Below are 18,624 nucleotides of genomic sequence, written 5' to 3'. Positions count from 1 at the left end.
TTCCCTTCAGAATGTGGATAATATAATCACTATGTGTAGTGTAGGGATGTGCGTGGTTATTTGAATGTTCAAATATCCAAAACAAACATTAGTATTCAAATACTTGTGAGTATTGGCTTTTGTGAGGAAGAAAATATGAATTTAAGGCATATTCTACCACCGAAATGTATTTTTCTAAATGAAATTAAAATATCCATGTGACATTGTTTCAGACAAGGATATCATGACATGTCAAATTATTAATTTAATAAAACAACTAACTTCTCAATGTAGTGTTTATCACTTGCACTCCATGAAAAGCCCTTAAAAAGGCCAGTAGCCGACCGGTACGTGTGTAGCTTGTTGTTTATGTTGGCCAATCAAAGCAGCAGTAGTGAGTGGAGTGAGAGTTCACAAAACATGGAATAAAAGGACAGAATTAAAAGTTAGTGAAATAAAAAGGATTAGGCTACATCGAGCAACCAACGGGTTAGACGACTCAACTCAACTCCACGATTTACGAGCTACAGTCCGCCCACACTAGTCGCCACTCAACTCCACCGTCAATCGTAGAGTTGAGTTTAGTAGGCTACCAACAGATAGGCTGTTGTTTTATCTGAATGGGGTTGGGGAGAAAGTGCAGCATGTGGCCTCAAAGCCTAGCTAGTTTGGCAATAGAGCTCCAGCCTCTCTCCCTTACACAGTAGTGATCAGATTAAAAACGTAAGTAACAAAAAAAACACAAGTATTTAGAATATCCGTCAAATATTAATGATGCTAATCGAATAGTGAAATTATTTCAAACCCCCATAGTTTGGTGTACTGATGAAAACACAACTATCGAAAGCAGAGCAGAATGTTTTATTCAAAACCAATGTAAAAAAATTCTGATGTACTGTATACTCCACACATCAAATCAATGTCTGATAATCACATTTTCTTGTATGTGTAAACTAGTTCCACACATATAATACTGTGTACCGTACATTGACACAGACATGTACACAAATACAGTGCTTTAGAAAGTATTCATACCCCTTGACTTATTAAACATGTTGTGTTACAGCCTGAATTCAAAATGGATTGAATATATGTTTTCTCTCACCCATCTACACACAATACCCCATGATGACAAGTTGAAAACACAGAAATATCTCATTTAAATACAGAAATATGTCACGTCCTGACCAGTAAAGAGCTTATTTGTTATTGTAGTTTGGTCAGGATGTGGCAGGGGGTATTTGTTTAGAGTGTTTTGGGGTTTATTGGGCTATGTGTTTATGTAGAAGGGGTATTTGTTTAGAGTGTTTCGGGGTTTATTGGGCTATGTGTTTATGTAGAGGGGTGTTGGTTTAGAGTGTACCGGGGTTTTAGGTTTAGGTTCTAGGTTAGTGTGTTCTATGTTAGTTCTAGGTTGTTTATGTCTATGTTCAGTTTATTGATTTGACCTTCAATTGGAGACAGCTGTTCCTCGTTGCCTCTGATTGAAGGTCCTATGTATAGGGGTTGTTTTGTATGGGGGTATTGTGGGTAGTTGTAGTTGCATAGCTTTGTGTTTAGCCTGCATCCTGTTCGTTCGTACGTTTTCCTGTTTTAGTGTTCAATAAAAGTGAAATATGAGCACTCAACCCGCTGCGCCTTGGTCCATTACCTATGAAAGACGTGACAAAATATCTCATTTAAGTATTCACACCCCTGGGTCAGTACATGTTAGAATTAGCTTTGGCGCGATTACAGCTGTGAGTCTTTAAAAGCTTTGCACACCTGAATTGTACAATATTTTTAAAACTCTTCAAGTTTTGTCAAGTTGATTGTTGATCATTGCTAGACAGCCATTTTCATGTCTTGCCATAGATTCTCAAGTCAATTTAACTCAAAACTGTAACTAGGACACTCAGGAACATTGAATGTCATCTTGGTAAGCAACTCCAGTGTATATTTGGCCAGGTGTTTTAGGCTATTGTTCTGCTGAAAGGTGAACTTGTCTCCCATAGTCTGTTGGAAAGCAGACAGAGCCAGGTTTTCCTATAGTATTTTGCCTGTGCTTAGCTCTATTCCTGTAATGGCTGTCGTATAGAGGGGACTAAGGTGCAGCGTGTTGAGTGCTCATAATTACTGTTTATTTAAACTCGGAACACTAAAGAAAATAACAAAGAGAAAACGATCAGCTAACAGTTCTGTCAGGTACTGAAGACCACACAGAACACAACTAAACAGAATACAACTGCCCACAAACACACTAGAAAAAACCCCAACATAAATATGATCTCCAATTAGAGAGAACGCGAACCAGCTGCCTCTAATTGGAGATCATCCCAAAAACCTCCAACATAAAAATAGAATACTAGAACAAAACATAGAAATAGAAAGCATAGACAAAACACCCCTTGTCACGCCCTGACCTACTCTACTATAGAAAATGACATCTTACTAGGGTCAGGACGTGACAATTCCATTTATTTTCATCCCCAAAAAACTCACTTGTCCTTGCCAATGACAAGCACACCCATAACATGATGCAGCCACCACAATGCTTGAAAATATTAAGAGTGGTACTCATTGATGTGCTGTGTTGGATTCGCCCCAAACATAACGCTTTGTATTCCGGACATAAAGTTAATTTTCTGCCACATTTTTTGAAGTTTTACTTAAGTGCCTTATTGCAAACAGGATGCATGTTTTGGAATATTTACATTTTCGTCATTTAGCAGACGCTCTTATCCAGAGCTACTTACAGTAGTGAGTGCATACATTTCATACATTTCTTTTCATGCATTTTTTTTTGTACTGTTCCCCCGTGGGAATCAAACCCACAACCCTGGCGTTGCACACACCATGCTGGCGTTGCAAACACCATGCTCTACCAACTGAGCCACAGGGAAGACCATTTGTATTCTGTACAGGCTTCCTTCGTTTAACTATGTCATTTAGGATAGTATTGTGGAGTAACTACAATGTTGTTGATCCATCCTCCGTTTTCTGCTATAATAGCCATTAAACTCTAACTGTTATAAAGTCACTATTGGCCTCATGGTGAAATACCCTGAGTGGTTTCTGGATGTCTATATCTTTGTAGTTCCTGGGTGTGTTGATACACCATCCAAAGTGTAATACATAACTTCACCATGTTGAAAGGGATTTTCAATGTATGCTTTTTCCTCCCCATCTACCAATAGGTGCATTTCTCTGTGAGGCATTGGAAAACCTTCCTTGTCTTTGTGGTTGGACCTGTGTTTGAGATGCGTTGCTCAACTGAAGGACCTTACAGATAATTGAATGTGTAGGGTACAGAGATGAGGTAGTCATTCAAAAATCATGTTAGACACAATTATTATTAGACACAAGTCCATGCAACTTATTATGTGACTTGTTAAGCACATGTTTACTCCTGAAGTTATTTAGGCTTGTCATAACAAAGGGGTTGAATACTTATTGACTCAAGACATTTCAGCTTTTCATTTTTTTATTAATTTGTAGACATTTCTAAAAACATATTTCCACTTTGACATTATGGGATATTGTGTGTAGGCCAGTGACACAAAATCTAAATGTAATCCATTTTAAATTCAGGCTGTAACACAACAAAATGTGGAAAAGGTCAAGGGGTGTGAATATTTTCTGAAGGCGGATATGGACTTTAATTTTCTCTGTCTCTCTCCGACTCAAACTCTCACACTGCACTCTTGTGTTGCTCAGTTGGCAGAGCATGGCGCTTGCGACGCCAGTATTGTGGGTTCGATTCCTGGGGCCAAGCATACTTCAAATATATGCACAAGTTGCTTTGGATAAAAGCTTCTGCTAAATGGCTTATATTATTATATTCTACGCTCACAGGGAAAAACACTGACCTCTCTTATCCTCCAGTGACTCACAGCACTGATCTTGACACAGTTCTGATGACTCTGATGCGGTGGTGTGTGGGTTGTCTAGTATGGAATACTGATGTTAGACACACATACAGCCCAGCTAGCAGCCCCTTGACATTCAACAGGCTGATTAGCTGCTGGGGCCCTGGAGGGCCACTCCTGACCTGCATGCCTCTGCCTCCCTCACACACCCAGTCAATAATAAGCCTCTGGTTAATGAGAGCCCAGCTACTTTACATTCAAATACAGCTCTCAGCAAACTCAGACACTGGGTCATGGTACTTGGGGATGCTGTATTGTTGGTGTGGTGGACCAACATGGATATTATTTTCACTCTTTATTAATATGCCCATGCCCTTGTTATTGCCCTGATTTTGTTGCATGCCAGAGCCCTGCTGTCATTCACCTCTGCTGTCATTCAGCTTTGCATTGGGTCACCTCTCATAATTATAGCCACAGTGTCCCTGTTCAGGTTTGATCCCATAAAGCTGGACTTATTCACTCCAGAGGACAAAGGCTTGCTCTTTATGTCAGAGTGCGACTAAAGGCTAATTAGATTGTTTGTTTGATAATGTGAATGATTTGTTCCATGAATTATACATCTGATTAGTAAATGGGCTCGGCGGATCAGAGGGTCCTCTGTAGCTCAGTTGGTAAAGCATAGCGTTTCCTACGCCACGATAGTAACTTTGATTCCCATGATCACCCATATTTGAAGTGCATGACTGAAGTTGCTTTGGATAAAAGTGTCTGCTAAATGGCATATATTATTAGAATAGTTCTTTTTAATATGGATAGTACTGTAAGAGAGGTTGTCAGGGCATCTGTAGACCAGACTGTTGGGTTTCAGGGGGAGCTGGAGTAGAGTAGAGTGCTCTAGAGGACACAAGTGAAGCAGAGCATCCAGGTAAACAGCCACCTGGGGAGATCAAGGATATTAACTTCTGACCAGGAAATAATGACATTTTAGAGGAGCAGAACAGGCATTATATGGATGAATGTGCAAACAGCTATTGGCTGACAGTTTTATGGCTTGGTTTTACCTGAACACATACAAATGCAGTCCTCTCTAACAATGTGGTGTAAATAAATGAGGTGAGTGCTATTTATGACTTTACACAGTATCTCTGAACCTGTGGTTCATTAATTGCTGCTCTCCTCCCCTTTATCCCCCCCCTTGCAACTCATAGCATCCTCGTTTCGTTCCTGCGCTCTGTTGCATGTCTTTGAAGAAAGGCGACAGAGAGCATGTTTCTGTAAACACAATAAGCGCGCTGTCTCCCTTCTGTCTACTAGCCTGGGTGACAGGATCGTGATTGACAAGCGCACACAAAGGATTGCAACCCTGCTAGACACAGAGGAAGTTTGAGAGCGAACAATTGAGGACAGAAAGAGCGAGAGAAAGAGATGTATATACGTATAGATTGTATTTGGATTACTTAGATTCGTTCTGACATTTCAAGATTATATGTTTTTTATTTATACTTTTTTATTATTTGTGTACTTGTTTGACATTTTACTGCACTGTTAGGAGCTAGTAACATAAGCATTTTTCTGCATCCACTATAACATATGCTAAACTTTGATTTGGTTTTGATTTGATTTGATTGTGAGAGTGAGAGAACGTGAGAGAGGCAGTGAAGCAAACAGAATGAAGGGCGATATCAGATCTCTTAATCTCCTGAAGGTGCTAGCTAATCATCGCTGTGTACTCCATCAGTCAAATTTGACATGGATTAGTTGAGCATATCCAAGTTAATGCTATTAGCCAGCCAACAAAACCAGAGCTCACTGAAACAGGATAAGAGTTCACTGACACCAAAACAGACAGAGGGTGGAAAAACACAAGCAATTATATCGTTCATTATTTTCCAGGCTGCTTAATTATTTTGTGGAGATTAATTTATTGTGGTTTATACCAACCTCCTATCCCTCATATGCTAATATGGTGTTATGAAGTAGCTGCCATGTTTTTAACTGAGATGGAGGAGGAACCAGGAAGATACACAGCAAGGGTTGAGCTCTCACATTTAAAGGGATACTACAGGATTTTGGCAATGGGGCCCCTTGATCTACTTTTCCTGAGTCAGATGAACTCGTGGATATCATTATGTCTCTGTGTCCGGTATGAAGGAAGTTGGAGGTAGTTTCCTGAGACGATACTAACTAGCGTTAGCGTAATGACTGGAAGTCTATGGGTATCTGCTGCTTTCTAAGAGTATACTGCTTAGTTAGAAGAACACTTTCACTTAGCTCCAAAATGTTAAAATCATTGGTATTCCAAACCAGAGCACCTCAAACTAGCGCTTCAGCTAATTGGGTAGAACATGATGTACCTGACATTGAAAACAGGGAGATATACATGCATATAGAAGACGCGCACACACACACACACACACACACACACACACACACACACACACACACAGTCCCAGAATACAACTGAAGACATTCATGAAAAGATGTTTACCCAGATGGGAATCTCAGTGGATTAGTGCCTGTATGCATGTTCCATGGGGATATGATGTTCTATGAGATGTGGAGTAATTTCCTACCATGATTGAGCCCTTAATCTGGAGCTAATCCCCCCGTGGTTCCCCTGGGTCCCATCCTCCCCGCAGCCTTCCCACAGCACCAGTTACTGCACCGTACTGGGAATTCATGTAATCACTCACTCATAATCCCCCTTCACACAGAGAGGAAAGAAATTAAATATATTTCATAATCTCGGAAACTCAGAACTAAAATCTTGCATAATTGTGTCAGATGCTCGGTTAAATTCTGAGGGGAGATGTTAAGAGAAAGATACTAACATGACTTGTGAAGTCTCCACCCCCTAAACGTAAACGGAATTCGAAAGATATGGGCACCTGTGAGATCGTGCTTTGTCCAAATTATCATTGACGGAAAATCAGCATACCGGAACAAAGTTCCTCATTAGTCGTCACAAATCCACAGTCTGTTGACAGACATTGCTACCATTTATGTTACGTGCGTCTGTCTACAAGAGATGACTTATTTCATAAAAATGACACTATACATCCTGTTGGACAGCCTCCTGGAGCTCTGTAGTTCCTTGACTCTCTTTACAATATGTTTCTCAGACATTAAATGCATCTTTTTTTTAAAACATCCACCATATTCAGGTCATCGTTTACTTCAGAGTATGCTAATGCTAGTTCAGACACAGACATCCACAGTGCTATAGGAACAAGTCTGATTCAACACCTCATTCAACATCCCCTCAGTGAAAAATGACAGCGAGTAAGGGAGAGACCCCTCTCCTCTCAGTTCTCATTTTCTGCGTCCCAAATGGCAGCCTATGGGCCCCAGTCAAAGGTAATGCACTACATGGGGAATAGGGTGCCATTTGGGACCAAGTCATTGTGTCCCGTTCACTCACTCTCACAGGTCTGAACTATGGCCCCAATGTGTGTGTGTGTGTGTGTGTGTGTGTGTGTGTGTGTGTGTGTGTGTGTGTGTGTGTGTGTGTGTGTGTGTGTGTGTGTGTGTGTGTGTGTGTGTGTGTGTGTGTGTGTGTGTGTGTGTGCGTGCGTGCGTGCGCTGCCTGTGTGCGATTTTTGGTTTGTCCGTGTGTGTGCACACGTAGTACACACACAAATAATGATTCTCTGTCATAGGCCTGCATTTCCAAGGAGTAAATGTCAGCCTCTGTGTCTTGGGACCTCATTTCTCACCTGTATGTTTCTGCACATGCAGCTCCTGTCTCCAGAGACTTATACAGATGCATTCTGGTGGTGTCTACTCGCTGTACTTGGGCATGACCGCTGATTAGGCTTACTGTCAACACATGCATTCACACATACAGACACATACGCTTTACAATGCATATTCACACCCACACACATACAGGGAACTGCCAAAATAAAGGAAACACTTGGGTAAATGAGGGATTGAAATTGAAATTGAAAGCAGGTGCTTCCACACAGCTGCGGTTTCCTGAATTAATTAAGCAATTAACATCTCATCATGCTTCGGGTCATGTATTAAAATGCACAGTTGCCCATTTTTTTGGCTACCATGGCTAGAAGAAAAGATCTCTCTCTTTCTCCACTTCCCTTATGGAAAAATCACATGATTTCACGTGACATTTCCACATGTGAAATCATCTGAAACCATGTGTTTTTGGAACACTTCACATGTGGATTTTCATGTGATCACATAACTTTCACATGTGGATTCACATTGTCGAGACTTCACAGGTGATGCCCTGCAAGCAAAAATGAGTTGTTATGATACAGTTGAAGTCGGAAGTTTACATACACTTAGGTTGGAGTCATTAAAACTCGTATTTCAACCACTCCACAAATTTCTTGCTAACAAACTATAGTTTTGGCAAGTCGGTTAGGACATCTACTTTGTGCATGACACAAGTAATTTTTCCAACAATTGTTTACAGACAGATTATTTCACTTATAATTCACTGTATCATAATTTGAGTGGGTCAGAAGTTTACATACACTAAGTTGACTGTGCCTATAAAAAGCTTGGAAAATTCCAGAAAATTATGTCATGGCTTTAGAAGCTTCTGATAGGCTAATTGACATCATTTGAGTCAATTTGAGGTGTACCTGTGGATGTATTTCAAGGCCTACCTCATACTCAGTGCCTCTTTGCTTGATATCATGGGAAAATCAAAAGAAATCAGCCAAGATCTCAGAAAAAGAATTGTAGACCTCCACAAGTCTGGTTCATTCTTGGGAGCAATTTCCAAACGCCTGAATGTACCACGTTCATCTGTACAAACAATAGTACGCAAGTATAAACACCATGGGACCACGCAGCCTTCATACCGCTCAGGAAAGAGACGCGTTCTGTCTCCTAGAGATGAACGTACTTTGGTGCGAAAAGTGAAAATCACTCCCAGAACAACAGCAAAGGACCTTGTAAAGATACTGGAGAAAACAGGTACAAAAGTATCTATATCCACTGTAAAACAAGTCCTATCTCGACATAACATGAAAGGCCGCTCAGCAAGGAAGAAGCCACTGCTCCAAAACCGCCATAAAAAGCCAGACTTACGGTTTGCAACTGCACATGGGGACAAAGATTGTACTTTTTGGAGAAATGTCCTCTGGTCTGATGAAACAAAAATAGAACTGTTTTGGCCATAATGACCATCGCTATGTTTCAGGAAACAGGGGGAGGCTTGTAAGCCGAAGAACACCATCCCAACCGTGAAGCACGGGGGTGGCAGCATCATGTTGTGGGGGTGCTTTGCTGCAGGAGGGACTGGTGCACTTCACAAAATAGATAGCATCATGAGGCAGGAAAATTATGTGGATATATTGAAGCAACATCTCAAGACATCAGTCAGGAAGTTAAAGCTTGGTCGCAAAAGGGTCTTCCAAAGTTGTGGCAGAAAGGCTTAAGGAAAACAAAGTCAAGGTATTGGAGTGGCCATCACAAAGCCCTGACCTCAATCCCATAGAAAATTTCTGGGCAGAACTGAAAAAGCGTGTGCGAGCAAGGAGGCCTACAAACCTGACTCAGTTACACCAGCTCTGTCAGGACGAATGGGCCAAAATTCACCTAACTTATTGTGGGAAGCTTGTGGAAGGCTACCTGAAACGTTTGACCCAAGTTAAATAATTTAAAGGCAATGCTACCAAATACTAATTGAGTGTATGTAAACTTCTGACCCACTGGGAATGTGATGAAAGAAATAAAAGCTGAAATAAATAATTCTCTCTACTATTTTTCGGACATTTCACATTCTTTAAATAAATGGTGATCCTAACTGACCTAAGACAGGGAATTTTTACTAGAATTAAATGTCAGGAATTGTGAAAAACTGAGTTTAAATGTATTGGCTAAGGTGTATGTAAACTTCCGACTTCAACTATACATACACAGCGCATTTATTTTCAACTTATATTTGACTCACTTTAACATACATGACTACATTGTGGATGCGTATTTATTCAGTATTTATTATTCAACATGTTCTTACCTGGGATTTGATCTCACAACCTCTTGGTTTATTTAATTCCGATATTCTGCTACGCTACCATGTCTGTGTCAGTAACTGATTTCCCCTCCGTTTCTACACTTTGGACTTCAAAGTAAATCTCAGCTTTGTTAAAAAAATATACTAAAGAAAAAACTATTATACTGTATTCATCAGTATGATTCAGGAGTAACATCAAAACATTAGACAACTACACAATTTCTCCTTTGTAGTGTTCCAAAACACGTTTTCACGTGTGAAATGTCAATGTGAAGTGTTCCAAAAACACGTTTTCATGTGATTTTCCACGTGAAAAAATCCTCACTTTCAATTGCGCTTATTGCACAAGCTATTACAAACCTTTCCTGTATTTTTTTAATAGTAAGTTACCAGCTACTGAGTTGCAGTGAAAATAGTGGAAACTCCTTTTAAGGTATTTCTACAGCTGAACTGTATTTATTTGTCAATAAATATACAACAACAAATTGTATTCAGGAAGTAGTACACAGAAATTCAAATTTTTATATTTTCAATACCGGAATATTTGGTTTACTTTCTGAACTGACTGGAACATAAATGGAATTGACCTCCTCATTGGTTAGCACACTTGGGACACAACCACACCTGAGATTTTAAATGACAGTCTCTTAAATAACAGCAACCTGAATTTGCTGCTTTGCCACCAGGTCTGTGGCCATGACAGAAATTGGCCAGAGATTTATTAGCAAGAATGCATTTCTGCACTTTACTAAAAGTTACCCGGAATCAAGTCAATAATTGTGCGAATATCTGACACCACCAAATAAAAAGTAGCAGTGCTCAGGGATACTTGACATTAAGGCCTAGATTCAATCAGATCAAGCATAAACATGCAATAGCCGACACCTGCATAGCTGGAGTTTAATGTGACATTGTACCTGTTACACCAGAAAAACAACTGAAATCTTTTTTTCTCATTATTTCCATTCACAAAATAGAATGAAAGCGCGTGTCAACCATTCTTGAGCTTGCCATTGGACATGACGCCACATGGTCAGTATAGCAGCTTGCATTGACTTCAGAGGAAGCGTTCCCTCAATGGCTGATGGTGGATGACAATGCCGGATGCCCGATGGCTGTAGTGTAGCAGGGACATGAGAGCTGTCAAATCGGTGAGCGGCTAATCGTTTAGTCATTGTCATGAATCCACAATCGTTCTACTCGCGTTAGAGGATTTCTATCAGCCTTATTGAGGTGTAGATTACATATCACAATCCAATGTTCGAACTTGTAAACAAGGCTGCATGGGATTTAACTTAATGATCCTCCATAAAGCCAAAGGCAATTTCACTTCAGGTAAATTAAAATAAAATACAATTGTGTGTGTCACATGCTTAGTAAAAAAACAGGTGTAGACTAACAGTGAAATACAATGCAGAGGAAAAAAATATTGCAAAATTATAACACAAGGAATAAATACACAGTGAGTAACGATAACTTGGCTATAACACATGGGTACCGTTACCGAGTCAATGTGCAGAAGTACATTTTACATTTTTACATTTTAGTCATTTAGCAGACGCTCTTATCCAGAGCGACTTACAGTAGTGAATGCATACATTTTCATACATTTTTTTTTCTGTGGTGGCCCCCCCGTGGGAATCGAACCCACAACCCTGGTGTTGCAAACACCATGCTCTACCAACTGAGCTACAGGGAAGGCTAAGTACAAGGTAATTGAGGTAGATATGTACATATAGGTAAGGGTAAAGTGACTAGTGTGGTGGTTAATTTCTTTGGTATCAATGAAGAGACAAACTTATCACACAAGTCAGAGTTATGCTTAAACTAAATCTTTATTCACTTAATAAGGAAAGTAGGTCACACCACAGACAGAAGTGAATGATGTGAGTGCTCTGCAATAACGATTGCTGTTCGACAAACCACACTTAGATGATTCGTTGAGAGCCCTGAGACAAAGAATACAAACCCTTTTATAGCAAAGATACACCCCTTTAGTCTAAATGACAAACAACAGATGTGTGGAATGGATCACAAGGTTAGGATTTGATATATGATAAATGAGTATTCCCCCAGCCAGATAGCATTTGCTATGAAGACTGTTCTTATTGTACAGAGTTTGGCCCCTAAGGCACGGCCCTGCCCGTCCCTGGTACTTCACAGCACAGAAACACCAACTCATTCTATGGCATAAATCAATTGTCAACTCCAGATACCCTTATCTCAAGTAAAACCCATGTCCTTGACCACACGCCTGGACGAGCTCACTGAGGGGAGTGAGCCTCTAAGATACACTATCCCAGGATAGGTGCAACACAAAAGATGACATACAATGATTCCAGACACTATCCCACACATCCTGTCTCTGACCTTATCTCCCCCAAGGCCGAAGGAGGGAGTGACTGGCGCATAGACATTGTGGAGACAAGTAATTGGTTCCCCACATGGTTTGTAATAGGTAAAGATACATATCTACATATGAAGACAATGTTCCCTCCTGTCCTCTTCTCTTCTGATATTCTGCATAGCAACAGGGACATGTGATAGACAAGCCTGACCTCTCCCCTCTCTGGGCCCCAGGTGACCTGAGGCCCATATGAGGGAGGAAGTGCAACTGCCAACACCAGAGTCCGAAGGGATACATTCTAATAACAAGAGTTCACAGTTCAATCATACTAAGCGCATTATGCAGATAAGACATCTTAATTATCTATGTTACCGAGCTAATTCTGATTCTTCCACCACCACTAGGCATCAGGACTAGATAATAAACAGTTGCTGAAGGGTATGTGATGAGTCAAAAGAGTGTAGTGCAAAGAGGGTCAATACAGCTAGTCCGGGTATTTATTGGGGCGGAGGTAGCCTAGTGTTTAGAGTGTTGGGCCAGTAACCGAAAGTTTGCTAGAGATTGAATCCCCGAGCTGACAAGGTAAAATTTGTCGTTCTGCCCCCTGAACAAGGCAGTTAACCCACTGTTCCTAGGCCGTCATTGAAAATAATAATTTGTTCTTACTGCTTACATAGTCTATTTGTTTAACTATTTAGTAGTCATATGGCTTGGGGGTAGAAGCTGTTTATGGTCCTGTTGGGTCCAGACTTGGTGCATTGATACCGCTGGCATAATGCCAGGAGACGCTTGTGGATTTGACAGCTCAAATGCAATTCCACCTCTGACAAAACAAACCGCCATGCGGTTGTCCGCCAGCACAGATCTGATAGTGTGCATAAATACTCTGAGGATTTGAACTTTCAACCTTATGGTCGGAAATGTATTAATGTATTCAGCAGTCCCACCAGATGGTTGTTTGTTACCAAGAGCATACAGTATCTCCACACACTCTGAAAAATAAGAGTAAGGTTACAGTACAGTGTTGTTCCCTGATGTACAACAAGGTCAAAGGTACACATTAGGTACCTTTTAGAGGTGACATAGGAACTCACATGGTTCTGATTGGTACCTTTTAGGGTATATGTGTGGTTGATCTAGTATAAGGAAGAAATAATCTCCCCAATATATGAATATCAAGCTGCATTCTTAACCATGAGGGAGGTGGGAATTTACCAGTTGTGAAGTCGTAAATACCTGTTGGATGCATTAACGTGCTTTGAAACCATTGTGAACCATCAATTGACTAATGGCCAACAAGCTGTGTCAACCATGAACTAAAGTACAGTTATCATGCTTGTCAAAAATGTATAGAGTTCAAAAGCCATATTAATAGATTGCGTTTTAGCATAATGTTTTGTCGTTCCAGTTAACTGCCGAAAAAACAGTTATTGACCTAATTTCATTAGTCGGTGATGTCATGTGGGAGAAGTTGAAGCTCAGGGATGATAGACACATTTCCCACTACAAATTACCAGTTGGAGGGTTGTTCAAGCTGATTTTTCCCAGTTGTAAATTCCCACTTCTCACTTGGTAACAAACGCAGCCATTAGATGCAACCATTACTGCACTTTGAAATGTAGGTGGGGAAAATGTGCTGGTGGGGGCTCATTAGCATATTTTGTAGCATGGTCTAAATATTTAGTATTTGTGCCAACTGTCAGTGGAAATACAGTTTAAGTGCTTTTATCATTATGTTGAACAAGGTTGAGCAAGGCTTTTGACATTGTTTGTTATGCAATCTTTGTCAGAATGTGTGACACTGTTAAAAGGTTAACGTGCATTTTCCAGTAGAACCTGGTTCACGAGAAGTTAACGTTCAATTTTCAATAGCTTACTGTCAATTAGTTACAAGTGGGTTATTGTGAAATTCACACTTACTCTACCTAATGCATCACACTCACTGACCTGAAGGTCTGGTAGGAAAGTGAGTATTACAATTGCATGGTGACTAGCTAAAAAATGAAATATATTTGGATGCTTTGGTGTCTAATACACTGATAAATAAATAAATAAATAATAAATAAATATATATAGCGATGCTCCACATCCAACCCGACAGAGCTTGAGAGGACCTGCAGAGAAAAATGGGATAAACTCCCCAAATACAGGGGTGCCAAGCTGGTAGCGTTATACCCAAGAAGACTCGAGGCTGTAATCACTGCCAAAGGTTCTTCAACAAAGTACTGAGTAAAGTTTCTGAATACTAATGTAAATAAGGTATTTATGTTTTTTATGTTTAATACATTTACAAAAAAATAAAAAAAGTTTTCGCTTTGTCATCATGGTGTATTGAGTGCCGATTGATGTGGGGAAAATCATTACTTAATCAATTTTAGAATAAGGCTGTAACGTATCAAAATGAGGATAAAGTCAAGGGGTCTGAATGCTTTCAGAATGCACTGTGTGTATATGTTTATATATATTTATATATGCACTGAGGGTACAAATAATTTGGAACGCTTGCTCTTTCCATCACAGACTGACCAGGTGAAAGCTATTATCCCTTATTGATGTCACTTGTTAAATCCACTTCAATCAGTGTAGATGAAGGGGTGGAGACAGGTTAACAAAGGATTTTTAAGCCTTGAGACAATTGAGACATGGAATATTTAAGTGCCTTTGAACGGGGTTTGGTGGTAGGTGTCAGGCGCACTGGTTTGAGTCTGTCAAGAACTGCAACACGGCTGGGTTTTTCACACTCAAAAATGTCCTGTGTGTATCAAGAATGGTCCACCACCCAAAGGACATTCAGCCAACTTGACACAACTGTGGGAAGCATTTGAGTCAACATGGGTCAGCATCCCTGTGGAACGCTTTCGACACCTTGTAGAGTAGTTGAGGCTGTTCTGAGGGCAACTATTAGGAATGTGTTCCTAATGTTTTGTACAGTCAGTGTATATTAGGGCTGGAGAACTGAGTGTACAAGCTTAATGTTTATGAACAGACAACATTAACTAAGTTATTGTGACTTTTACATGAACTTACTGACAATTAGTTTCCAGTAACTTCTGACAACAAGTTTCCGTTAAGTTACTGGAATATGCACAATAACCTCTTCACACTTTAGCTCATTACTGACACATTCTCTTATGAAGTTTACTGAAAGACAGTATCAAAGAAAAGGTTCTCTCCCTGCATTAGCATAACCATCAAACACTTAAACAGCTACAACACTTCCACTAACGGTTGTACACATATATTTGACCACGCCCCTCAGATATGCTAATGAGACCCCCAGTATATTGCCACCACCTATCAAAGCCCAGTGATGGTACCTTATTTTCAAAATATTGGGTAGCAACCAAGAGCTTATGAGTTCAAATCCCATTTAAGCCCCAAGTGTGGTCACAGTAAACAATTATACAAGATTCTTATATAGCAGTATACTGTAATGTTATAGAAATAACACCTTCATGTTGTTTTATATATTTATTTATACTGTAACTTTAGCAAAGTGCAGAAATGTATTATTCCCAATCTGTTGTGAGGTTGAGTTGTGAGGTCGAGTCCTAAGTATAGCAGCATACTGTCCTTTAACATTAACACCTGAATTCATCTATAAACATACAGTAACTACACTGAACAAAAATATAAATGCAACATGCAACAATTTCAAAGATTTTACTGTCTTATCGCTCATAAGGAAATCAGTCAATTGAAATAAATTCAAAAGGCCCTAATCTATTGATTTCAATTGACTGTGAATAGAGATATGCATCTCTTCTTCAAAGATACCTTTTTTTTTAGGGGCCGGGATCAGAAAACCAGTCAGTATCTGGTGTGACCAACATTTGCCTCATACAACCCAACACATCTCCTTCGCATAGAGTTGATCAGGCTGATTGTGGCCTGCGGAATGTTGTACCGCTCCTTTAATGGCTGCACGAAGTTGCGGGATATTGGTGGGAACTGGAACACGCTGTCATACATGTTCATCCAGAGCATCCCAAACATGCTCAATGGATGGCATGTGGAAGAATTGGGACATTTTCAGCCTCCAGAAATTGGTTACAGATCCTTGGGGCCATGGGGCCATGCATTATCATGCTGAAACATAAGGTGATGGCTGTGGATGAATGGCACGACACTGGGCCTCAGGATCTCGTCAATGTCTCTCTGTGCATTGAAATTGCCATAGATAAAATGCAATTATGTTTGTTGTCCGTAGCTTATGCCTGCCCATACTGTACCATAACCCCACAGCCACTATGGGTCACTCTGTTCACAAAGTTGACATCAACAAACCGCTCGCCCACACAACACCATCTACCTTGTACAGTACAATTGAAACTGGGATTCATCCGTGAAGAACACACTTCTCCAGCATGCCTGTGGCCATCGAAGGTGAGCATTTTCCAACTGAAGACGGTTACGCCGTCGAACAGCTGTCAAGTCAAGACTCTGGTGAGGACGACGAGCACGCAGATGAGCTTCCCTAAGACGGTTCTGACAGTTTGTGCAGAGATTCTTTGGTTGTGCAAACCCACAGTTTCATCAGCTGTCTGAGTGGCTGGTCTCAGATGATCCTGCAGGTGAAGAAGCTGGATGTGGAAGTCCTGGTCTGGTGTGGTTATAGGTCGTCTGCGGTTGTGAGGCCGGTTGGATGTACCTCCAAATTCTCTAAAACGGCTTATGGTAGAGAAATTAACATTCAATTATCTGGCAACAGCTCTGGTGGACATTCCTGCAGTCAGCATGCCAATTGCATGCTCCTTCAAAACTAGAGACATCTGTGGCATTGTGTTGTGTGACAACTGCACATTTTAGAGTGACCTTTTATTGTCCCCAGCACAAGGTGCACCTGTGTAATGATCATGCTGTTTAATCAGCTTCTTGATATGCCACACCTGTCAAGTGGATGGATTATCTTGGCAAAGGAGAAATGCTCACTAACAAATTTGTGCACAGAATTTGAAAGAAATAAGCTTGTTTGGCATGTGGAACATTTCTGTGACCTTTTATTTCAGATAATGAAACATGGGACCAACACTTTACATGTTGCATTCATATATTTTTGTTCAGTATACTTGTAGATTTACCATATTTTGACTGTAACTAGACCGAAACATCCAGGGGACCATGACTATTTAAATGTTATTAATGTCAATTATGTCTTTAAAAGTAAAATATTCAAAATGACATTTGACACCTGGGTTTTCTTATGTGCTCAAATGTTGTCACGTGTAGTTTCATGTTATCACATGTTGAAATTTTGCATCCCCATGTTGTCACATTTATTGCACATTAATTTCACATAAAATCATATTCTGATAGATATGTTAGTCACGTGTAGTTTTGTGTTATTACATGTTGTTTCACGTGTCACATGTTGCTTAACAAGTTGCCACATGTTTTCACATTAGCTTAGTTAAATCACATGTGATCACATGAGATTACATGTTTACATTTGAAATTCATGTTGTTTTTCCATAAGGGTTCAGTCTTCCTCCCACCTTTTGAAACTGATTTGCAGTTATTATAAGTACCGTTCCTTGGCAGGAATATGCAGTTGCTCAGGGGTATGTTCGAGAATCAGAGTTCATTATGAGCTGCATTAGTTCACGGTTTACATAGCAGTGATCAGCATAGTAATGATGGAGTCAGTGTACCAGGGTTGGGGTCAAATTGAAGGCAGTTCATTCAGGAAGTGATTTGTATTTAAAATTCAGAAATTGAATTTTTTTTTGAAATAAATAGTGTCTACTTTTCAGTTTATTGAGAAGTCATAAAAAATATAAAATAAATGTTTTCCATAACTTAGTTATTATTTCTGTTTACTTCCTGAATTGTCCCCAATCAAGTGTACTGACTGTCTGTGTTCTGGTTGTTTGTCTCACCTCCAGGGGGCGCTGGTTACGGCATGTGCAGACGACACGCTACACCTGTGGAACCTTCGCCAGAGACGCCCAGCCATTCTGCACTCGCTTAAATTCAACAGGGAGAGGTAAGTACTCTACGTGCGGTAACACACACACACAAACATATACACACACACACACACAACACAGACACACACACAGGACCTTGCATAAAGGCATGCATCTTTTCTGTTTGACATCTTGTGGCTCGATGAGATGGATTCTACTTCAAGGCCAGAGTATGCCCAAATGAATTCAAGTTAGACAGAATAAATCTACATGTCCCAAGGTTCACCGTCAAAGTTCCCAAACTATACTCAGAGTTCAGTAAAAGCATTCACCACAATGCTGAATGTTGCAAACATCAACATTTCCTCATCTTTCAAAACGCTCTGGGTGAGCCATTCACACATTTTCTGCATGGCCCTGTCTGCCCTGAATATGACAGATGTATTGTGTAGGTGTATGCTGTGCAGAATGTGGGAGCATGGTGGAGTTTGTGCAGAGTCTGGCTAAAAGGGTTCATTCATCCTCCCTTAAGCCTTCCAGGCAATAGAGGTG

At 40.3% G+C, this 18,624-nt stretch overlaps 1 protein-coding gene across 2 annotated transcripts in view; it reads left to right on the top strand.

The window, feature by feature from the left end:
• stxbp5l (syntaxin binding protein 5L) overlaps positions 1 to 18,624 on the top strand; it is a 325,027-nt gene that overhangs the window by 97,340 nt on the left and 209,063 nt on the right. For both annotated transcript variants that reach the window (XM_029703158.1, XM_029703157.1), the window contains exon 4: positions 18,049 to 18,149. In XM_029703158.1, the coding sequence (XP_029559018.1) occupies positions 18,049 to 18,149 (101 nt within the window). The remainder of the gene's footprint in view (positions 1 to 18,048; positions 18,150 to 18,624) is intronic.

The sequence above is a fragment of the Salmo trutta genome, chromosome 20 (genome assembly GCF_901001165.1).
Source record: "Salmo trutta chromosome 20, fSalTru1.1, whole genome shotgun sequence".
Classification (NCBI taxonomy): domain Eukaryota; kingdom Metazoa; phylum Chordata; class Actinopteri; order Salmoniformes; family Salmonidae; genus Salmo; species Salmo trutta.
Note: the sequence above shows the minus strand (reverse complement) of the source record. Positions and strands in the feature narration are given on the sequence as shown.